Source organism: Haemaphysalis longicornis, unplaced genomic scaffold (assembly GCF_048455015.1).
Source record: "Haemaphysalis longicornis isolate Haplotype H1 unplaced genomic scaffold, Haemaphysalis longicornis Haplotype H1 scaffold_7, whole genome shotgun sequence".
Lineage (NCBI taxonomy): Eukaryota > Metazoa > Arthropoda > Arachnida > Ixodida > Ixodidae > Haemaphysalis > Haemaphysalis longicornis.
This window is the reverse complement of record NW_027526422.1, coordinates 74,826,812-74,851,439: the sequence shown is the minus strand read 5'-3', so window position 1 is coordinate 74,851,439 and position 24,628 is coordinate 74,826,812. Positions and strand designations below refer to the sequence as shown.

General features: G+C 48.9%; 1 protein-coding gene and 1 pseudogene across 2 annotated transcripts in view; one reads left to right on the top strand and one right to left on the bottom strand.

Annotated features, from left to right (window-relative positions):
* Positions 1 to 24,628, bottom strand: part of LOC144145977 (uncharacterized) — a 40,829-nt gene that overhangs the window by 5,453 nt on the left and 10,748 nt on the right. Inside the window, exons 5-10 of one of the 2 annotated variants that reach the window (XM_077677860.1) lie at positions 23,105 to 23,274; positions 17,434 to 17,535; positions 15,080 to 15,191; positions 9,850 to 10,031; positions 8,592 to 8,830; positions 5,878 to 6,619 (exon numbers count right to left, since the gene is read on the bottom strand). In XM_077677860.1, the coding sequence (XP_077533986.1) occupies positions 5,878 to 6,619; positions 8,592 to 8,830; positions 9,850 to 10,031; positions 15,080 to 15,191; positions 17,434 to 17,535; positions 23,105 to 23,274 (1,547 nt within the window). The remainder of the gene's footprint in view (positions 1 to 5,877; positions 6,620 to 8,591; positions 8,831 to 9,849; positions 10,032 to 15,079; positions 15,192 to 17,433; positions 17,536 to 23,104; positions 23,275 to 24,628) is intronic. The other variant, XM_077677862.1, reaches the window with a different exon arrangement.
* LOC144144747 (uncharacterized) lies at positions 215 to 5,160 on the top strand (annotated as a pseudogene).

Below are 24,628 nucleotides of genomic sequence, written 5' to 3'. Positions count from 1 at the left end.
CCCAATCTTCTCCACACCAAGATGGCGGCGCCCCGTGATGTCGTTCCGGAGATACGGCGCTCTGAAAATTGCCATTTTTTCATCAACTTGCACAAGTAGTTTGTCGCCTCAGTGCACATAAGTATTTTTTCTACAGGACTTTGCAATGGTTTTGGATGGGAAGACTTTAAAATCTCACAGAATATAACATGTGCAACCCGACATTGTGACTTTCAAAAAGACTATTGTCGTGTTGCGATCGCGTTATCAGCGCAGCGGTTGGCTAGCAGCGCGTGCGCAGCAGCGACGCTTTGTGTATAAATTGGCGCACCCGGCTTGGGTGCGCGTCCTTCAGTTGTGAGGCTGCCAGTGCGCGCCTTGGGAAATAAAGCAACGTTTTCCACGCTTGCCCGGATGCCGGTTACTACAAGTGGCGACGAGGATGGGATCCGCACCGAGCTTCTAAAATGACTGCGCCCGTTGTGCACAGCAAAACCGTCGGCACGTTGCCGGAGTTCCAGCCGGACAGCGGTAATTTCGAGGTGTACTTGGAACGCTTCGAATTGTTCGCTGCCGCCAATGACATCGCTGCAGAGAAGAAACTGCAAGTCTTCTTCCCATAGGGGAAACCGCCTATGTCACGCTCCGGAGCTTACTGCTGCCCAAGACACCGGCCAAGGCATCGTACGTGGAAGCGGTGAGTGTGCTGAAGAAACATTACACTCCAAAACGTTCACTGGTCGCCGAACGCTATCGGTTCAACCAACGCCAACAAGCGCCACATGAAAGCGTGGCAGACTTCATAGTGGAATTGAAGAAGCTGGCTTCGACATGCGAGTTCGGCAATTTCCTGAACGACGCTCTGCGGGATCGGCTGGTGGCGGGATTGCGCACTGAAGCCGTACGCTGCAGGTTACTTGCCCTTCCGGACGAAGAAATCACGTGGGAGCATGCGTGCAAGGTCGCCATCGCCATGGAAGCAGCGAGCCAGGACACGAAAGAGATGCTGCAACCAAACAAGTCGGGAGCATCTTCTGACAGTACGGAAGTGTACTGGCAACGAGGGACGCAGAAATCTCCGCAAAAAGGAAAACCAAGCAAAGCGGGACGAAGAAAAACGAGCCCTGCTAAGAAGGCGTCGCAAGGGACTAAAACGAGCTGTCACCGGTGTGCAGGACACCACCCTCCTGTGAGTTGCCCTTTTTTGACTAGGGACTGTTTCAAATGTAAAAAAAAGGGTCACATTGCGAAAATGTGTAAAACGAAACTTGTGCATAGTGTAGAGCCGCAGGAGGCTAGAGATTTGCTTACTTTGTGTCACGTGAACCGTTCCGACACACCCCCATTTAGAGTAAACGTTACGATAAATGGGAAGGTAGTTCCTATGGAAATTGATACGGGTGCGGCCGTGTCGATTATTTCGGAAGTAGAGTGGGCGAGGCACTTTCCTAATGCCAGTTTCACGCAAGAGGATGTGAAATTAATGACGTACAACGGTACGCCTGTCGCTGTTGCTGGAGTAGCCGACGTAAAAGTTGAGTATCAAGGACAGTGTTTCAAATTGCCTCTGGTGATTGCTAAAGAGTCTGAAGGCGCAAGGATGCCTACGCTGTTTGGCCGAAATTGGCTTTCAAAGATAAAACTCAACTGGCGTGAGGTTTTTTCCGTGCAGGCATTGGAAAGGGAAACGCCCCTCACTGAAAAGTACCGTGATGTATTTAATGCTGGTTTTGGTGCTATCAAGGGTTTTAAAGCAAGCATTGTACTTAAAGAGAACGCATGCCCAGTGTTCTGCAAAGCGCGATCAGTGCCATACGCCTTGCGCGAGCGAGTCGAGCAAGATTTCGCTAATCTCGAAAAAGCGGGGGTAGTGTATCGGGTAAGGCACAGCAAGTGGGCGACGCCTCTTGTGATTGTTCCAAAGAAAGACGGAACAGAACTTCGGCACTGTGGGGATTACAAAATCACAGTAAATCCTGCAATTGAAGTCGATCATTACCCCTTGCCGCTACCCGAGGATATTTTTGCCACACTTGAAGGCGGAACCGTGTTTTCTGTCATTGATCTGTCGAAGGCGTACCTTCAGCTGGAACTGGATGAGCAAGCACAAGAATTGCTCACCATAAACACTCACATGGGCCTTTTTAGGTTCCGTCGCTTGCCTTATGGCGTAGCGTGTGCTCCAGCAATTTTCCAAGCTGTAATGGATCAAATCCTGCAAGGTATGCCTGGCACTGCCTGCTACTTGGATGACATTGTCATAGCCGGAGTAGACTACAAGCAGTGTTACGACAGAGTGGAGGAGGTGCTAAGGCGCCTGAGTGAACATGGTATCAAAGTAAATGCCAAGAAGTGTAGGCTCTTTCAGCAGTGCATAACGTATTTGGGGCATGACATTGACAAAAATGGCTTGCACCCTACGGCCGAAAAGGTCGTGGCCATCAAAGAGGCGCCGAAACCTACTAGCGTGACGCAGCTGAAGGCCTTTTTGGGCTTAGTAAATTTCTATGGAAAGTTTCTGCCAAATTTGGCTACGATTCTAGAACCGCTGCACGACTTGCTCCGCAAGGAGAGCAGATGGCATTGGTCGCGTAAGTGCGACGAGGCGTTCGCAACTTGCAAGAAAATGCTGTCCGACAAAAGCGTCTTGCAGCTCTACGATGTAAAAAAGCCACTGCAAATCACGTGTGACGCATCGGAATACGGGCTAGGGGCTGTGTTATCGCACGTTGAAAACGGGAATGAAAAACCCATCGCTTTTGCTTCACGGTCGTTGTCCCCGTCCGAGCGTAACTATGCGCAAATAGAAAAAGAAGCCCTGAGCATAGTTTTCGCGGTGAAAAAATTTCACAAGTATCTTTACGGGCGAGATTTCAACGTGTTAACGGACCACCAACCCCTGACAACCCTGCTTGATCTTAAACGGCAGGGCAGCGCTGTTGCAACTGCAAGAGTGCATCGATGGGTCACATTTTTGGCGAACTATCGCTACAAGATAAAACATAAGCCAGGGTCGGCTATCAGTCATGTGGACGCGTTGTCTCGCTTGCCGCTGCCGGACACGGACGACCACAGTGAAGATATTTTTTATTTTGCGCCACTGAATGAGTTGCCGCTGACAGCGAAAGATATTGAGCGCGAAACTGGACAGGAAAAACTGTTGAGTGTCGTTCGTGACATGATATGGCACGGCTGGAAAAAAACTGTACCCGAGCAGTTAAAGCCATTCTGTAGATAACGGATGCATTGTGTGGCTGAATCGCGTAGTTGTGCCGCAGTCCTTGCACAGTGTTGTCTTGGGGTTGCTGCACGCACAGCACTTAGGGATAACCAAAATGAAAGCGGTAGCAAGGTCAATGCTATGGTGGCCAGGCATGGATAGCGCCCTGGAAGAAACTGTGCGGAAGTGCAAAATTTGTCAGTCTGTCCTTCCTGAAGCTCAACCTGTACCTTTGACACCATGGCAAGTGTGCCAAAACCCATGGGAAAGAGTACATCTTGATTTTGCAGAAGAAAAAGGAAAAATGTTTCTGCTAGCCATAGACTCCTACTCCAAATGGTTGGAAATTAAACCTATGGGTGTAACAACTGCCGCGAAGACGATTGAAGTTGTGCGATCTTGGTTTGCTGCGCATGGACTTCCTTTGGAAGTGGTAACTGACAATGGTCCGCAGTTTCGTGCACAAGAGTTCGAAGACTTTCTTTCATCGAATGGTGTTAGGCACACACTGACACCCCCCTATCATCCGCAGTCTAACGGAGCTGCGGAGCGCGCGGTGCAATCCACCAAGAAAGCACTACTCAAACAGAATCTAGAAGATTCTGAAAAAGGCACAACGAGGTCTCTTCAACACAGACTAGACAACTTTTTGTTTTCTTACCGCACAACTCCTCACACTTTTACGGGAAGGACACCCGCGGAATTATTCCTGCGAAGGAAACTGCGGACCAGGTTGTCGTTGCTACGGCCAGACACTCGAAATGAAATGGTTGTGAGGAGGGAGAAAATGAAAACTCTGGCTGACAAGCGAAGAGGTCGGCCCCGAGTGTTTGCTGTGGGTGACAGTGTGTTGGTGCGTTCTGTGCGCGGTGATGTGGTGAAATGGTGGCTTGGCAGAGTGACGCGTGTCAAGTCTCCGTCAACCTATTTGGTGTGCGTCGGAAACAAAGTGAGGTTCGTGCACGCTGACCATCTGCGACCATCCTGCGTTGAATCGACCAATCATCCAGACAACCACCCTGAATGCGAACTGCCTCATGCACCTGACGTGGTCCCTGCTGCACTTACAACGGAACGCCTTGCCGAGCCGGCTACACGTGCCACGGTAGCGCCGTCGGCCAGCAATGAAGAAGCGGTCCCTTTGCGGAGGAGCAACAGGGAACGACGACCACCGGACCGTTTGACCTACGATAGTTTTTAGAATTGTGCAGGGAGGGAGTGTCGTGTTGCGATCGCGTTATCAGCGCAGCGGTTGGCTAGCAGCGCGTGCGCAGCAGCAACGCTTTGTGTATAAATTGGCGCACCCGGCTTGGGTGCGCGTCCTTCAGTTGTGAGGCTGCCAGTGCGCGCCTCGGGAAATAAAGCAACGTTTTCCACGCTTGCCCGGATGCCGGTTACTACAACTATCTCGGGGAAAATTAATGCGGGTTTTTTATTAAATGGTCAATTGATTAAACCTTTACAAGCAGCATCACCTTTGTGGTGCTGGAAAATTATGTCGTCAGTAAGCATTTTTCCCCACCAAAACTGACGGGAGCGTTACAATCCTTGGCTCTCAGACTGTTTCGGAGCAGTTTGGCGCAATTTTTGCGTATTTCAAGCTTTTGGAGCAGCCCGGCGCAGTAAAACACATTTGTATCAGAACTGCGCAATATGCGCAGCTGTCTCACCCCTGGTCAATTGAACCCGCGTCCATGCCCCGTGAACTTCACCCCGGCGAGGAGCTTCACCCGGCGAGGAGACCGTCAGCGATGCTGTGCAGCTGGATATCGGAATTGTGGGGAATGATCGCCGCAGATGTCGTCATCGAGAGCTCCAAAAAGTTGGGCACATCGAATGGCCTGTATGTGACTGGAGACCACTCGGTGTGTCATGGAGATGAGGCCTCTGAAGGCGACGTGGAATTTGGAGGTGACGACAAGGCAACAGCCAGCTATGTTAGCAGCACTGACTTGGACTAGGACTGTTCCCATTGGGATTCTCAACCACCAAACGTGGGATGGTGAAGGTGGGCGGCTGCGGCTGGCCTCAACGAACGAAGTTTTGCGCTTCGTGCCTATGTCGACCCTGTACTTTATTATGACGGTAAGTCCTGCTTGGAAATGGCTTGGTTATGTATAATAACTATTCAAATCTCATTTCAGCTCGCTTTTTACCCCTCAAAGTTTTTTCCCCACATAATTATCGCACCCCCTAACTTCACAATAATTTTTCCGGAAAAAAAAGTGTGAGAACTACAAGAGTCAATACGGTGTATTTTTCCCTCAAGCTGCGTGCATGTATTGCAACACAGTGTGCAAGACACTTAAAAGAAAGATGCATAGAGAAGAACAGTGCGTAAGAATGCTCTGGGTAACAGTGAGTAACAAAATAGAGTGACAGAGTGAGAAAAACAAGAACAATACCTCTGTTACCAGACTGCATGAGGAAAGCTGATGAATAGATCCTCAAACAGCCTACCATTCCCTGCTTCTACTCTATGCTCAGCCATCCCTGTGCTTCACGTTCCTCATGCTTCTCAGCAATGCTATGAACAGCCAACTCTATATGAGGATGAATGAACTTCTGGTTGGTGACCAGAGGGCTGCGATTATGACGATGATGGAGCAGTGCACCTGTCAACACACGAGGCCAGGCCGGCATCTTATTCCTGAGACAACAAGTGAGGAAGCACTCACACGAAGGGGCCCCCGCATCCAGGGCCGGTTCTGTCCGGGGCGTGTGCCCACTGTGGTCAGGACGAGGGGGCAGAGACACCGGGGCAGCATGCTCGGGAGCAGTCTCATCCCAGGTGTCTGCAGTCTGCTTTCCCTGCGCCTTCTTGACGCGGGACTTGGCTGCCTTTGGCTGCTTCTTGGCGGGCTCCAGAGTGGCAGCGTCCGGCTTGGCAGCCAGAGCAGAAGGCTGTGCAGCGGGTTCCTCCACCGCGTCTTCTGCGGTCCTCTTACAGGGCAACTTTCTGCGCCGAGGCTTGGTGTGTGCCACTTGCTTCTCAATGGGCTCAGGAGCGGGTGCCTCAATGTCGGCAGCCTCCTTGCCCCTGGACTTGCTGCCTCCCCCCAGTTGCTCCGCGGTGGGCTGCTCACAGACAGGAGCAGCAGGCTGCAGGGCGGGTTCCTCGGTGTGTGCGATCTTCTTTGCCCGCGACTTCTTCACCCGAGACTTATCGGTGGTTTTACACTGCTGCGCGGCGGGTAGGGAAGCCCTACTGCGTCGTGGGGCAGAAGGGCCCGCTGCATCAGGGGCAGCTGGGCACTGAAGGGTTGTTCCTTCCAACCCCAGTGGACTGTCCCCGCATCCTGGCTTGCGCTGGCCGTTGGCGCCTGGATCGTCGTCCACTGGGCCTGCTGAGCCACCGTCCTCGGGCATCTGGCTCCTCCCCTTTTTGACGACAAAGGTCGCCCGACTTGCCTTGCGCTTCTGCAAAAGAAAAAGGGCATGCACGTTGGGACGAGAAGGCCCGAAAGAAGTGTCGGCACGGTCTGCAAGGCTGGCCCTTTTTCCTTCAGAGACGACACCCTTTCTTGGTCTGTGGGAGGACCTGGAGGACCTGGTGATCAGTGGGCATGACTCCTGGCCTCCACAGCGAAGGATTCACCCCTTGGATTCCCGGACCAAGGAACCACTGCCACTTAAGCAACAATACCCCCCAATACAACAAAACGGGAACAATAAAAAAAAGCAGGAGTACAAGCAGGATTGAAGTATTGTATTTATTTGATCATAGGGCGGTCACCATAATAAGGCGAGGGTGCAGTTCAGAGAGTCAAAAAATCGCCATATATATATATATATATACTCAGCTTCGAATATAAGTCAGGATACGAATTCGAGACTATGTACTTTGGAAGAAAACCTTGCATTATACAGTGTAGAGACTGCTTATAACGTATGTCGCGGGAGCCACAAAAATCCGCACTATAAGCGGTACCGCACTATAACCAAAACATGTGCGAATCCAACCACATTGCCACATACCTCAAGCCATCCTAAATTTTTCGTCACTCAAACGCACAGCACTTAAAAACTAAGGCACGGTCTTTAATTTGTATTTTTTTTTAACATCAGCTGCTGCTGCAGGGTCTCTCACATTGCAAAAGTGCGGTCTTACAAACGGCATGCGCGGCTTTCACTTCCGTTGTGTTTGTGTTTTGAAAGACCATGGCTTCATTTGTAGCGTCTATGAACAGATGCCACAGGACGTGATAAGAACACTAGCGGGATTTTTTTTTTTACCCCACCTTGTGTTCATGGTGCCGAAGGCAGCTGCTTATCAGCGCAACGACTGGTGGTGGAAATCTTCAGCTTCTTGCGGCTCGCTTGTTTGGAAAGGGAAAGAGCGGTGGCTTATCTGCACAATGTTCTAAAGCGCGAACCGCATGGAGCGATTTCTCGCGAAAACATGCATTGCACGCCGCAGGCACGGCGATGCCGGCGCGGTAAGAGACGGCAACATGGCGTCGGCACCAGCCGTGAAGTGGTGCAGGCAGCTCCAGCGACCACTTCTAACCGTTCGCTGAAGTGCCGCACGAGGCGCAAGCGAAGATGCAAGAAAAGAGCTGATAATGTGGGAGAAAAGTGGAATATAAACTGCCATCCACGCCGCTTGTGAAAGCGCCCATCAAAAAATACCGCGGTGGTAAGCCTAAACATCTGTGGCGCGGCTAGCCGGCTCGGAGCGCTTCGAATCTCCCGTCATTAGGTGTGCATCTTCCCATTGGTGCAAGTCGTCAGGCTCCTCCCACTGCCACGCGAAGAAGCCACCGTGTGTGCGGAATCGTCGACACGAGCATAAAAAAAACGCATGCGCAATGCTGATGTGCACGATTCGTGCGCGAAAACGGGCCATGCGGTTCACGATTAATAGAAACAACTTGCCGCGCGCATTCAAGGAGGGGGTCTCTATCTTCCGAGGTGCATCAAGCAAGGACAGCTGTGGTTATCACATACGCGCGAACTAAAGGGTGCCTATTTTTTTTCTTCTGCGTCAAAGTTAGAGGAGAGCAAGGGGTGCGCGGTGCATCAGATGGCAGATTTCATCCTTTCTTCTTTCTTTTGCTACCCTAAAATGATGCCCCAGCTGCACCAGTCGATCAGCAGACCCGCCGAAAAACCGCACTATAAACGGTACTGTGCTTTGTCCGACCGCATCTTAAGCGGTATGCTTATGCACTGATTTCTATGGGAGGCAAACCAGTGGTCACAAAAACCGGCGTTATACCCGGTCTCGCACTAAAAGCAGTTACGTTATAAATGGTCTACACTGTATTTGAACAAATACAGTGTCGAAATGAGCCACCAGACATCACCAGACCGCTTAAATTTAACTGCAACACCTAAACATGCCGACAGTTTGCTCACAGTGAGCGGGCAGCAGACGGTGATCACCCACCGTGCTGTCCGACGGCTGAGACTTCGCGACGGACCGACTGCGCCGAACCTTCGCCTCGGGTGGGTTGTTCTCGTCACCCCATCTGTCGCATGCCCTTTCTGGCGAGGGCACTACCTTCTTCGGCAAGTCGGTAAAACTGCAGGGCTCCATGAAGGCCTCGTCAAGGACGCTAGTCGTAGAAGACAGTGGCGAGGTGTTCGTAGCGTCTGTGCCAAACTCCTTCGCTGCGGGATCTGCCTCTGCAAAGTTGAGAGAACACGCAGTGAGTTTAAGGGTATAAAGAGAATGGAGAGGAAGGAATCTTTAAGCGCAAAAACAGCTGCAACAAGAGGGGCACTAGAGTGGAACACTGAACTTAAAAAATGCACTGCATTTTTACAACATGAACACGGCATTGATTTGCTGGTGTTTGAGTAGGCTAGAATAATGGAACTGACAGAATTTCATCCTGCCCCTACGTTCACCAGTGATATGTATAAGGAACGTCTGTCGACATCATCCCCATACACTGATCTTTACATGAGAACAATTAAATGCAAAAATAATAGCAAAATTTCACACCCCAATACAGATAAAGTTGAAGGAAAGGATGAAACAACGCGACTGCTGAATCATGGTGTTCTGTTCTACCCTTGCGGTTTGCCCGTACCGCGCTGCAAGCTTTCGCAATGACTGTATAGTCCGCCGTACTGTATAGACCGTACCGCCTTGACACCCTTCATGCATTGGTCGCAATTTTTTAGCAGCACTTTTTAGCGGCAAATTTTTAGCAGCATTCACCCCATCAGCTGCGACCAATTCTTGGAAGCCGGGTAGATTGATAACGACAGCCATGATTACATTATGCGGTACAGACACTACAGGTGAGAAGAGCACCGAAAAAACTGCCGGGTCGGTTGCAAAGGAATTACCATTTTCGCTGGAGCTCCTAAGAGTTCTGGCGCTGTCCAGTGCGGCACGGCATGAAAACTAGTGAGCAACAATGCACGCATTATATCTCACCAATAAGAGCCGGTAGCACTAACGAGAAGGGAAAAAATATTCCGAGCCCTCCATGACTGTTGACAGAGGATTCTACGGCTGTACACAAAAGCAGCTTCACCACGGATGCCTATGCTCAAGTCCTCCACCTGCTGAGCCGCTGGTTTGCCAGTCACTGCTATCCAAGTGAGTAATACTCTTGGGATGGCCCAACTACATGCAAAGATGGCAAGACAAGGTTCCCGCTTGCAGGAAGAGAGCAAGGAAAAGCAGAGACCGGGCTTCCTCGGCCAGGGCAGCAGGGGAATCTCGGACACCCTGCAAGGTTGCGGCTGCCTCTGCTTGGGGCTGGCGCAGGTGTCCTCGGGGGCCGGCAGGGAACCTTCCTCCTTGTCTGCTTTGCATGGGGTGCGCGGTATCTTGGGCCGGTGGCTGAAGGCCGCGCTGTACTCGTACGCACTGCAAAGGCGGGAGGGGGGGCGAGGGGGGGAGACAGATCAGTTCCACATGCGTGACTCCTAGCATAATACTACGAGAGACAAAAAATTGTTTCCAAATTTGGTTTTCGAAGCCTCTGGGGTATGCCGCGAACAACAGCGTTACCCCGGGACGCCGCCTTGGTGCCCTATATACTTGGGTCGAGCGAGCGAGCAGGGACGACAAGGCGAGCGCCTAAAGTGCTCTGAACTTAAAACGGGCGCCGTTTTGAAACGACGGGGTAGCGCCATGCAAATGCGTGTGTTCTAGGGTTGGGGCCGTCGCCTTGAGGTTCTCTGCGAGGCGAAGAGCTGCCGAAAAGCGCTGAGGGTTTTACACGTGAAGTGCACTGTAGTGGAGGGTTCCGGATCGACTTTGACCAATTGGGGATGTTTAGCGTTCGCCAAAATCTTGGCACATGGGCATTCTCGCTTTTCGCCTCCATAAGAAAAGCAGCCACCGCGGTTGGCAACCAAACCCGTGTCCTTAGGCTCAGAGGCACAACGCCTTAGCCACTGAGCCACCGCAGCAGGTCAATATATGCTGAGGAAACTCTGGATCTACATTCAAGACAATGCCCCCGTTGCCCTTAAGCACCCCGACAAGCACGCAAAGGAGAAGGAGCGGTCTGCATTAAAACCACTGCCCCGTTATGATGCAACTTCTAGTAGGAGCTTTCAGAGGGCTTTCATGCCACTGTGGCCCAGAGCAGGTGTTGCAAGAAGTGTCGTGTGGGACTCGAACCTCAGCCTGCATACATATAACCTGGTCAGCGGCCATGCAACTCCCAGCACCAGAAGGGACTTATACTCTCCCTGGTTTGGTAATACAGCGAAACCCCAATTAAACGTCCCTCAGTCCTGCCTTTTTGCTATCGTGGATTCGCCGCCTCGTACCACCGTTTGTTGCGCTTCGCCTTGGCAGCTTCACACTCTAGCAGTTCCCCCTCTCAATTTACTTGGTCACATCGGCCTCCCCAGCTTATCTAGTGCCACCTAGATTGTGTAAGGTGCAGGGCTGGTGGTCTGGCGCTAGAAGGCATGCAGGGGTGAGACAGCCCAAAGAGATTTGGGAGCAGTTTTTGGAGCAGCAAAATTTCGATTTTGGAGCAGAAGAATTTTGATTTGGAGCATTTAGGGACATTACATCGTCTTGTGAGCTTAAAAAATCATAATTTTAGCAATTTGAAGGGTCAAGTACACATTCCAATCAGTTTTGAATACACAGAACACTGAAACAGCCTTACGTGAAAGAATTTTTTAAAAGTATCACAAAGTTCTAACTGCACTACCTTCTTCCTAACTAGTGATATTGTGTTGTGGCTGTACGCAACACTGACAACAAAACTGCCGTTAACATTATGAAATTTAAGGGATCTGCAATGGTGGCGTGTTTGTTTACCGTTTCAATGCTAAAATTATTATTTTTGTAATCCCAGGCTGCATTGTACGAACGAATGTAGTCACGGCAGCAGTTGAGCAACTTCGAGCTAACGGTAGCATAGCCCAACCAGCCTACCCATTGCAGTCCGTGGGGCGCACGTTCACCCCATGGTCTTTTGAGTAGCGTTACTGTTTAGCCACCTAGATTTTGGCATTAATTTCACTTCGAGTACATCAAGTGTTATTAGTCGTGTGCTATGGCAACCATGCAGTCCTGCAGCCATTGGGCGCTGCCTGAACAGGTCGCGGCGCCGCAGCACAGCCCGCAGCTTTCGTGTCGACCGTTCCACCCCCGAGGCTCGCGATCGCACTTCGAAGCACAGCGACACCTCAGCATTTTATAACACCACAGTGAGCCAAAAAGTCCACTTCACGAACCCGATTATAGATGCACGCACCGCATTTCGCACTCCAGGACAAGCCACGCGGTTAGGCCCCACATTTCAATGAACTTTTTTTCGAGCCGCGCAACTTCTCGTTATCTCGGACCAATCTCAAACCATAACCCTGGGTTAACGTCACTGTTCAGAGCCACAACTGATAGAATTAATAGACTGGAACTCAGCTGATTGCGTAAAATAAACCACGGAAAATATCGGCGATGCGCACTGAGCGCGTGAAGTAGGCAGTAGCAGCCGGATCAGGCGGTGGCCATGTTTGTAGCCACAGCGATGCCCAAACAGAAAGGCCGTTTCAGCAGACCCGGATGGAAAGCCAATCGTGTTTTAGAAGCTATCGTTTGCTTCATTTCAGCCTTTCTATTTCTGCCATTTCTGTGTTTGCAATTGACCGACAATAAAACTGGTGACCAGAATGCGCGAGGCTTTCGTCCCCGCCGGAACTGACATGGCATCAAGATCCGTGCCTTTCAGGCTCTTCTGGAGCAGTTTGGCACAGTTTTCACAATTTTCATGCGTTTGGAGCAGCTTGGCGCAAGAAAATGGAATTGTATCAAAAAGGCGCAATATGCGCAGCTGTATCACCCCTGGGCATGGGGGTCACGTGGCACATGGCACATAACTGGTGGGGCCCAAAATGAATTTTTTGTTTTTTCAGAAACTCTAGATTTTGGCTAGGGGTTTGGAGATTATGTGAGAATGTGCTAGATACAGCAGTTTAAACAAATTTTTAGCCAACTTGTCGCGGGAGACCACCTACTAGGCCAGCATTTACCCTTACCCCAATCATATGGCATCCCGGTCATACGACACTGCTGCATGGTCCCTCGAAGGTCGTACATTTGGGGTTCCACTGTATTAGCTTACTCTTAAGGGGGACTTACTGCCTGATCACACTCCTATGGGACTCCCTAATTAATGACCCACTGGATCGTGCAGGCATCGTGCACCTGATTAAAAAGGCTTTACAAATTCACGAAGATGTTCCTAACAGTCTAAGTCTAGTTTGCTTCGTTTAGAACTATATCAAATTTTTGCTGAGATAAAAAATAAAGAAGAAATGCAGCTTGGTTTATCCAGTCTTCACTAGGTGGTGCTAGCTATCAAGGAAGCGAGAACTATTTTTTTTTTCATTTCAGTAGAGAAGTGGCATATCTCTAAAATAAGGAGACTAGGCCGTTGTGAGCATTGATATGTATTTGCAAAGGTTTTTGTATTGGTGCACAATGCTTTTTTATGTCTGTGGGTTACGGAGTAGCAAGTCCTATAGGAACGTTAACAGGTGAGCCCCCCTTAAGCAGAGCTTCTAGCAGCCCTACCTTATTTACACAGGAAGTTTTAGTTTGTAGACTGTATGAAGGCTTTTTGCAGGGTGCAAATATTTGAAACTTCAAATATTTCAATTCACTTTCACCTGCAGCAAACCATTGTATAGTATTTCAGTTCATTATGCTAATACGGAAAACTTTTGAAGAACATTAATTCTATCTACTGATGCGTACAGCACAGTCTGCCCTGAACAGCACAACCCCTGCAAACTTACTCATAGAAAATATTGACAAAACATTTCAAGCGTGTCAAAAAGAGTATACAGTAAAACCTCGTTGATATGTCTTTAAAGAAATACATGAGGGAGAAACGTACTATCTGGGAAAACGTATGATCCGCCGGAGAAAAAGGCATTGTGGCGACTCCGGAGCACCTGAGACAATGCTGGGCGGCACAAAATATACTTCGGTGGTAAAGAAATTCGAGGCGCTTTTTCAAAGAAAGTGCTACGAGTTGTGCCGCGCCTCCGCCAGATGGCGCCACGGGTCCCGCGAACGAGAGAAGACGCAGTGAAACATCCCCCTCGCGAGGGGCACGATCAAATGTAGAGCATTTCCGGGGGCGCACGACGTTAAGTAGTTTGCGTTACGTTAATGTTATTGCACTTGTGGCAACTGCTGACGAGAGAGCGCTCGTCAGCAGTAATTTGAATGAGTCAACGATATAAGGCGCGTTCGTAGCGTCTCATTCTGTGTCGGCTTTGTGGCGCAGTGGGTAGAGCACCACGTACATTGCGTTCCGCCCGCAGGGTCGAGGGATCGAAACCGGGCGACGGTGCGGACTACGGACGTCAACGCGGGTGACATCGTGAGTTACTGAAATGCTCTGCATTTTAAAAAAAAAGCAATACAGAGACTAGCAAGAGCATTTAATGGCCTTTTTCACTTGCACATGCCTGTCACGTCTCCTGACGCATGCTGAGGCCCTTTGAGAGCAAGGGCTCCTTTCCTAAACATTGCAGACTTTTGTCCGCACTGGGATTGTCCTTCGCACGAAAGTAACAGTGCAGCACTTCCACGCCGACTGTAGTCTGGGCGTATGTGGCCGTTGCAGATGCTGCCTCTCCCTCCCCGCTGTCGCCGCCGCCATCTTTTTCGGAGGCTTCGTCCGAGCACCGCACCACTTCATGGCGCGATTCCACCACGATTTCCTCCACGGTTGGCGTTTTGCACATTGGGACGTCGTCATCCAGGCGACGTTGGCTAAAGGCAGCCGCATTACCACGTGACTCTGGCAAGCCTAGCACCGCAGGAAAGCTGCCACGGCGACCCAGGCGGCCCAACCGCCGCTCGACGCTGGCTTATTGCACATGCCGAGGCTCCGTTCACACACGCGTCAGCACGTTTTTTGTTCATTGTGAAATGCATCACCCTGTCGTAGTTGCATTAAAATTTTGAACGTATGTACTGGAAATCATGTCATCCAGGAACGTAGTAACCGGGGAAGAACACTAACACTACGTGGCATTTTTAGTGTCCCCAATTTACAGCGTAGTGACCGGGAAATCGTATGAACCACGAACACATCAACGGGGTTCTACTGTAATTCAAAATACTGTTCTGGAAGCTACAGCAGTGACAACGTTTCTGTGTGTTTTCAAAGGAAACTAACGCACTTAGCATAAAATGTCTCGGAGGCAATGGCAGTGGCTAAGGGAGCAGCGGGAAGAAGCTGCTGCTTGCCCGATTTAACATTTACCCAACCTTACCCCATTCACAGTAGATTCACGGATGGATCCCGCTCACACACTTCCTTCTCACATTACGAATGACTTACGTGAATGGTCCAACCCTGCTATTATGCCCAGTTAGCCAGCCAAATAACTGACCCCCGAAAAGGAACAGGCACAACATCACCTTACCTGTGGCCTCGGAGCTTGTCGGGTGGAGGCATGACCAGAGTCTCGGCGCGGACAATGTTCTTCGCCTGCCCAGTGATCTCGGTCACCAGGCTAGAGGCCCCCTCGTCCAGCACTGAGCACACAAGCACACATGCATGAGGCAGCGCAAAAAAAGGCGGACAACAATCTGGGGGCCCATTGCTGCCTGACAAGACGACCGTTACCAAGTTGTGTGCAATGAATAAGACAATGGGTGCACAATGAATGAACATGTGAACAAACAAATGCAAACTGGTTCTGTCTGCTTTTGAAATGGGTTCTGCGCTTCCAGTAGAGGCAAATTTAGAAAACATTTAGCATCGTGGCTCATACAAGCAAAAGTTCGGACTTGAAAACGCTGGGATTACTTCTTGCCTCAGTGATGTCCCTATTTGCTAGGAAGCTAGCTTTTCAACTCTTCCGAACCGAGTCCCCCTGCATTCCCTCTTTTTGACAGCAGCATCCCAATCCATGCCAGTTTGCCGTGAAGGCGTCACTATGGTTACATTCAACAGAAAGGTTGTAAATAGACCCATCACACATAGCAACTACTTAACACGTCAATGCTGAATTGACATGCATGCCGAATTCAGCACTGATCAACAGTTTAGGAAGAAATTTCAAATGCTTCTTGCGAGTCCTAGGAGGTGGCAGCACCTCCTAGTAAGCATGCATCGTCATTATGCCCTTTGAGGGTCGAATTTTTAAAAAAAAAAAAAACTTTTCTAGGTAGGGAAATTACAGTGATAAATTACGATGATAAACAATCTAAGAGCAATCTAAGAGCAGTGTCGACATAGATAGAAATCAACTTCCGCCACCCCTGCAAGGTAGTGCCGATAAAGATAAAAATCGGGTTTCGCGCGCCTGAATCGCGATCACACAGCGAAACTGAAACCACGAAAGAGCGTTGACGCGCTGAAGCTGAAGAGTTCTGTTTATCGCCACGAGGAGGTAGCACAAACAAGTTTCAAATGCTAAGTCCTAGGAGGTGGCAGCAGCTCTCAGTAAGCATGCATCATCATTATGGCGTGAAATTTCAAACGGAGGGCCGAAACCGTACTTGTACGGCAAAGACCTAGTGGGACGGAAAACCGCTGCCATAAATATATACGGCAAAAACCCTCAAAGGGCTAAAAACAACAACAACTAAGGTTTTACACACCAAAGCATTAATCCTTCAGCTACGAGGCATGCTGTAGTGAAGTGGTCCAGATTAAATTTGACAACGATCGTAACTTCTGCTACAGACCAGGTAGAATGATAATGTTAGTCTTATTGCACTCCTTGATTTGTGCACAGTTCACTGCTACCTAGTTCAGCTGCATTCCTCCAGCAGTTTTTTTTTTTTTACAAATGCTGTCCAAAAACTAAAAAATCCAATAAATTTGAATACTGTCGTTTTAGACAACAACATACTTTATACCTACAATCAGAATGAAAAACTACATATGCCCCCCAATGTTTATCATAACTGTAAAAATAATTTGATCAAAGACCCGTGTGCCACATTAATTAACATACATTTATGCCACAGCACCTGAGAAAACAAACTAATCCCAAGCCAATATCTCAAACTAAAGAAAAGATACCCCCCAAAGGGGTCACCCTTGTGTACGCGACTAACCTGCAACCAACGCTCAGAACCACCGGGCTATCCAAGCAGCAAACCGTTGTTCCTCCAAGGCATGCTGCTAGAGATTACTACAATGTCCGACAACTGAGTCCTAACTGAGCCCGCAATCTACAGCTAATCTACAGCGGTGGCCTTATTTAAGCCAAGTGAAGCATCAAAAATGAGCTCGAGCCCAGTAGCCCTGGCCTATTGGTGCACTGCGCTTGTCGATTTGTTGCTCGATGCAGGAAACCAACTGATTTTAACGCTTTATTGCGTCAGATACCCTACACAACTGAGCGTGCCACTTTTAATGCTTTTATATTTTGTTGTGATGAAGTCAGAAGACTACTCAAGCAAAGAAGCATCAGTCAAGGTTACTGACCCAAGGGAATTTTCCTGGCTCAAAAACTGTTGTTCACCAAAAATAAGCAGTTTTCAATCTTCCACGATTTTGTTGGCATAGTCAGCGAAGTTCCTGCTGTGCCATTTTGCCTGTCACTCTACTGAACATTGATGTTATTGTGGTAGAATTCACCGATACCCCATGCATGATTATGCAACGCTATGTGGCTCAAAGACAAAGTTAAGGGCGTTTTGATGTGTAGCAACTAAGCTTACAAAGCAAAACAAGTACACAGGCGGAACACAACACCTCGAACTCCTTTTTTCTTTAATTAAGATAGTCTTTACTCCTCCAGTTAAATGACAGCATACGCACCGGCAAATGCTGGCACGCATGACGGTTGATCGAGGCAGGCCCGAAGCTCGTCTGGAAGGCTGCACCGGCGGCCCGAGTGGCGGCTTTTCTTGCGCACGGTCACTGCACGGGCCGGAGGCCAACATTAAAGAGGAACTGTTTGCTCAGAGCTGGCCGCCAAATTTACAAATTTAGACCGTAAATTTCGCGCTCCTACTTGAGACAAATCTAAAAAAATTACAGCCGTTCCACTCAATGTGAAAGTCAGAAGTGCACAGCGGTGATTCGCCATTATGGGCTGTAGCGCCGTTATCCACTCACTGCTACCACGGAATGCATCTCAAATTTCCAGGCTCCACAGTGCCCACGCGCCCTCTGCCTGAAACTGCGCTAGCGGGAGTTCTGTTCCTTTTGTGCTTTCTTTTCCTCCTGCACGTGACTGCATTGCACTACCACTTTTTTTTCGCTTACTATCGTCAAAACCAACCCAACGAGTGTTCCTAACTAAATGGACGCAGGCGCTGCCCGTAAGTGACGTATATTTTGCCTAAAATGTACCTGCAGTTTTCTTTGCGCTGAACAACGGGGAGATGTATGACAAGCGCCAGCTGTTCACGAGTTTCGAACGGTGATGACTACATAAGCTGCTTGGTTTTCGAAGCCACTGTGGGACGCCGCTACGACGGTACGCCGTGGGGCCCGACTTGGGTCCAGCGAGCGAGCTACGACGACAAGGCGAGCCCCTAAAGTGCTTTGCATTGAGATTTTAACGCACACTAAAGACCCACAGGTGGGCAGAATTGACCCAGAGCCCTCCCCTATGCTGCCCTTCATAGCCCAGGTGTAGCTGGGCTATAGGCCCCCCTTAACTCTTTCGCTACCGCGACTATCCAAATCGATCAGTTTTATCGACGCTTTTCAAGTTGAAATTTCCGCGCGCGTGCACGGGCTGCGGTCGCCTACCACCATTTAGATAGCAAAGTGGGAACCACACAAGGTTATCCACAATGTTCTGTTGGCCTTTTGCTTCGCGGCAGTTTCCCCGCGCCATTAGAAGTTGACTGCGGTGCGCACTTGTCGATCATGGCGTTGTCGCACGTGGAAGCTCCTACGAGAAGACGTGTTTCTCGCGATTCGAGAGCACTTCGACAGCCGATTTTGCTGATGAAATCACCAGGAGTGACCCTGAACGTGATGTGGACTCATCGGATTTCAGCCCCGATGGCGAGGACGCGTCTAGTCAAGCCGCAACATCCAGTGGGTTAGTGTCAGCTGTACGTGCGGAGCACATTTTTATCACTAATAGATAATTGTCAGTGGCGTAGCGTGTACTCGCACCCATACTACTCATTTTCAGGGTTTCAACGTCCTACGGACATGATTGGTTGCCGGCATCAGCAAAGCGCGTGCAGTTTTTCCATAGAAGAAACCCGAGGGTCGGAGTTGGCAGCGTGCTCCGGAGTAACGCATGGCGCTTCGTGCGGGCCGTCGATTTTTTTTTCAACTGTTCTTCACCGCGCAGCTAATCAACATGATCTGCGAAAAAGAGCAAATATGCGTGGACACATATTTTAGAGCGGCCGGCATGCGCGGAACGAGATGGGTCATAGAAGAACTTTCGCCCGGACGAAGTGATGCAGTGCATGGGAATACTCATCGACATGGGAATCCCTGAGCTGCCTCAACTTCATCTCTGCTGGAATACACACGAGTTCTTTTCAGGCCTAATTAAGGCAAAGGTCATGCCCAGGAGCAGATTTTTTTCGTTCCTTGCCTTTCTCAGTAACATGGACTCGGAGAAGACTGACCCCATCCGCGATGGGAAGCAGCACAGGATCACACATCTACTGCAGCATATCAATGACGTGTCCTGTCAGCTTTTTCAGCGATATCGGAATTTGCGTGTGGACGATCAGGAATTTACCAATATGCGTGACAAGGGGGTCAAAGTGGGGCTATAAGCTTTGGGTCCTCGCAGACTCAAGGACAGGCTACACTGTCCAATTCAACGTTTATACCCGAAAGCGAGAAACACACCCAGCTGAAAGGGACTTGCTTATGACGACGTAACCCAGCTGTGCGAGTCGTATTTGGATCAAGGGTACATCATCTACCTTGACAATTTCTACACGTCCACATCCCTCTTTGTACATCTCCTTGAGCGGAAAACCCTCTCTTGCGGAACAACACGCAAAGACCGTCGCAGATTTCCCTCCCAGTTGAAAGACAACACCTGGGAAAAAAGAGGAGCAACACGAGGGGGTGTTCGCTGGCTGGGATGCAGTGGCGTGCTCTATTTACAGTGGAAAGACAAGCGTACCGTAAACATGATACGGCACATACTGCCAACAACCACGTCACTGCAGCCCAAAGGACAAAGGTTCCCATCGGGAAGCCACTTTTGATAGAAGAGTACAATAAGGGAATGCTTGGTGTTGACAAGTCTGATCAACGTATCTCTTCTTATAATGTTTTTAATGAAATGTGTGAGATGGTGGAAGACGCTGTTCCTCCACTGCATTGACATTGCTGCCGTCAACAGCTTCATACTTTTTCAAGCACACAGGGAGGTTCCCTCAGAGGTAGGAGTTCTGCAGAAAGAGTGGCTTTGACTAAGCTGCCTTTTGAATCGAGCTTGTCAACCAGATATTTGGCATGGACGACAAACATGTTCACCCTCCCCCTCCTCCAAGTAAGTCGGAACACAAGCCCCTGGTCCACGAAAAGCGCCGTAATTGCAAGCTCTGCTACGAGAAGCAAAACGTAGAAAGGAAGACTGCAGTTTCTTGCGAGGCATGCCGCCTGTATCTGTGCTTCATCCCGACGAGGGACTCCTTCGGAAAATGGCACACCACGCACCCATGCTAACTGTATTTTTTGGGGGAAAGAACAGTTTTCATCAATAATTTCTGAAACTTGTAGCATCGTTTTCTAACATAACAAGCTACAAAATGTATATCTTGGAATTTTTTCACACTTATTATTTTTGAGGTTATTTTTCTTTTTCGAGCCAGAAAGGTATCTTCAATGTATAAACTTCTGCATGATAATTTTTTTTGTTACTTTATGTAATAAATATATATGCAACATACATGTTATTGAATAGCACATTTGTTTAGCTACATTTTGGTACCAAACACTTTAAGTAAGTGATTAGTACCTAGCCGGAAAAAAAAAATCTTTTTTCAACATAGTAAAAACGGCCCTTTTTCCCGTGGTAGCGAAAGAGTTTAAAAAATAATAATAAAAATAAACTGCTTGTCAGCTGCTTAGCATGGCTAATTGTTACAAAGCAGGGAAAAAACATTCAGGGCAGAAAGCTGGCATAGAGTTGCACACTAATATATACTAGAGGGAAATGTGGCGCGCGATCGCGGGCCATTGTGGGTGCTGCCACCATTGCGGCTAGCAGCGTTCCCCATTTACTTCACTTGGCTAGCCACACGACTTCTTTTTTGTCTCAAAGCCAAAATCAACAAAAAAAGGTAACAATTGTTTTGGTCATCTTGCATAAAGCTTCTAAATAATCACCGAGAGTTAATTTTTTAAAGAATCAATTCTAAAATAACGAAACTAATTTGAATTATCTTTTACAGTAATATTGTTGCTTTATTTCCCTCTGATATATATTAGTATATCAAACAAGCACCCAGATCACAGCTTTTCGGACAAACAACCAGCCTGTTCCTAGGACAATTTAGGCTCTCCTACAGTGATCTCTTGAATACCAGTTAAAGGGACACTGAAGTGAATTTGTCAAGCTCCCGTTTTTGCTTGCACTGCGTAGACTGGCTCAAATTAGCACACTTTTCATCGTTTTTCCGGTTGACACATCGGTAATTATTTTACAAAGCGCGAAAGAAGAAAAACTACCATGCGCGGTTTGTGGCGGCCGCACCAACTAAGCTGCGACGTTGGGAGGAGGGGGCACCGTGATTGGACGAGGCCCAAGGTTAGCAATCAAACAAGTTTCGGTTTCGGTTCTGTAAAACAACATGTTTGACATCCGATGGCGTCGTTGGATGGGCATTCTCAATATCCCAGTAATCATAGTACCGCGCTTCTGCCATGTTGTCGGCTGTAAAATGCATAAGATAAGCCTCCCAGGACGGCTTGGAATCGTAGCATTCACTAGCCGAGGCCTACGCAGTGCATGAACGCCCCCCGCGTCACCGCAGACGCACAAATGTCATGTGCTTTTCCCCCATATTTGGAGCTTGCCTCACTCATGCCTGTACCGTAAAAAGCGTGTTTGCACCAGGCAAAGGGTCTGTTCATTCTGGCCTGTGCCCACTGCCCGCAAGCAGTCGGTGCTTATGGCAACAGCACGCCAACGAGAACTCGCTAGCGCGCCAGTGCCGGGCTGCGCGAGTTCTGCGGACTAGTTCGTGGAGCAGTGAACGTTGAGTCCCAAAAAAAGGTGAACTCAGTATAGAAAACATCGGCGAAAAACGAAAAAGTTACCTAATAAAAAAAAAAAAAAAAGCTTGTACCCGCGGAGATTCGAACTTGTGACGGGCAAAACATTTGCTACAATATACCTAGCACTCCAGACCACACGGCCACGGGCGAGAGCGCTACGGACGGTTTAAATATAAGGTATATAATGTATAACCAGTTTACAGTTTTATTTAGTTTTAGTATTTCAAGCAGCTTAGGTGAATATTTGTTGTATTGCGCTCGTGCAGTAAGCGTCCCCCGAGTTTCCACAATAGCTCACGTCTAGCAATTGCATTTCTTAGACGGAAAAGCATTCGCAGATGCGTAGTCGTGCTGCTGACCGCTGTGCTTGTTCGCCCAGCGCAAAAAAGTGCTTCCCGCACCCTAGTTTACGCCGTACGGTAAAAATATGTTGATTTTATTTCCTTAGTACCTATATTGACGTCGCTGACTCTTCTACCCCTTCAAGAGGCCTTATATTTTCCTACTGGCGTACCAGTCAGCGAAGCGTCGTGGGCAGCGCTTGTGTGAAGCGACCTTGACTTGGAGCTAGATACAGAGTACAAACTAACGAAGTAAATAAAGGCACATTCTTCCATTCACAAACGCGTTGCGGCTTAGTTTCAACTGATCGAGCGAATTGCCATGACCCGTCGACGGCCGGCGGACTAAACGTTGGGCCGACTGACTCGGTCGCGGAAGGTCGGCGAGCCGTGCAGTAGCGCAGCCAATTGCCAGCTCCTCTCCTGCTGACGTCACACGAAAACGCCAAAGAAAATGGGCGAGAGTGCAGAGAGGAGGACAGCATTTTCTAATTGATTTTTCTACTAAATAAATTCGCGTAAACGCGCTCGGAGTGGTCGAAACAAGGGCCTAGGGACTCCGGACTGCAATTTGCGCTCGTAATCCCGCATTGTTTACAAATCACTTCAGTGTCCCTTTAAGAATGGCAACAGCTCATGTAATATATCACTCCACTGAAGCAATGGACACTGACGACAGCGCATGCCCAATTTTGAAAAAAACAAATTGTGCCTAATGCGCGACATCATCTGCTTTTTCTCACCCAGTTAGCGTGTCATCGCTTAAGCAGACCAAGTCCCAAAAATCACGGAAGCGACTCGTACCACGTTTAAAATGCAAGAACGTGCTCTCTGCGCTGCTTGGAGGAGCAGCCGGATGTGGCGATAAGTGCAGGGGAAACTTTTGTTGCCTTTGTTTAAGTTGTACGCAAGTATAATTGTATGCGTACCTCTCGAAGAGCGGCCAACCTCCGGTTCTGCCTCAAGTGGTTCGGTGAAATCCGGCAACGACTCCCCGATGATCTCGGTCCTGTCCTCCTCCTCCTCGTCCTCCTCGAGCACCTTGGACAGGCTCCGGTCTTGATCACAGTGCTGGCTGCCCGGAGGGTGCAGCGAGGGCCTGCACACAGGGCACAGTGCTCAAATGAGGCGCCCCGAGCACAGCCTGCAACCCCGACAAAGGCACTTGCACCATATCGCTCATCACAAGTGACGGGGAGCTTTATCCGAGCAAAAATGTGCGAACTAGGCCTACGGTTCAAACGCTGCGGAGGGTTAAGCTTTCTTCGTAGATGTCTGCCGCACTTCTGAATATCTATCTTGCCTTTCTTTAGTGTTAATTTCGTTACTGTAGAACTCTGCACTGCGTTGTAATGGGTGCAAACCCTGTAATTCTCAGTTTGAAAATGGCTTTGCTGGAGATTAGGGTCAGGAGGGAAGCGCCTCGCCTATAAAATGCAGCACAGAGGGGCACAGATTGTTTCAACTGAAATACATACTAACAACAATAATAATGCTCAAATACTAGGGATGGGCAAATACTCAGTGTTGTCGAATATTTGACTGAATTGCTCTGTATTCGTTTTTCGCTTCGGTTTGAATGTCGGTATTCTATATATTCGGGATTCGGGAATCCCGAACGCGCAGCCAAAAGCCAAGCTGTGCAGTCATTCCTTCCGAGATGTCATCCCAGGCTTGCCGCAGGACACTGCCAACGCAGACATTTCTATCATCATGCAGTGCCACGTTGTTGCCTCGCCTAGAGGTTTGATGAGCTCTCGGCCACCACCATACTTTCCGTTCAAAGGCTGCACTGAAACGACACCGCTACTAACATAGCTGCACCAAGCTGGCCAACTTGTACTGCCGATTCGATGCGGAATTAATGAAACACTATTCAAAATGACAACCTGTAACTTCCGCTCTGGTTGGCTATGGCCGCGGATACTAATGGCTACAGTACTCTTGCTTTTTTAGCAAAGCTTCTAGGCGGCGGCAAAAAATCTGCAGTCAACTGCATGCCACTTATTTTTGTGTTAGTGTTTTCACCGTTCCAAGGTAGCACGGGGGTACCTTTCAATTCCCGCCGTGCAAGTGAGGAGCGAGAGGCTGCTCTTGACGACGGGAAGTCTCAGCAACCAGCGGGAGCTACTTGGCACGAAGCAAGTGGGGCAACTAGTATTGCTTCATGAAAGCTTGTGAATACTACAGCACAGGAAAACTGCATACAATTTCTGAATAAATACTCAATTGGCAATATTCCGCAAAATTCTGTGCCTTCGCAAGTTCGAATTCTTAAGAATGGGTTACAATTTGCTCATTTTCTCTTTGTAATTTGTGATGTGTACTATTGAAACTACTATTACATTCGAAATTATTCGACCAAAACAGCACTATTCGCTTCGAATTCCCTTCGAGCCTCAAATCCACTATTCACCCATTCCTGCTAAATACGTGTGTGGGCAAAAATGTTC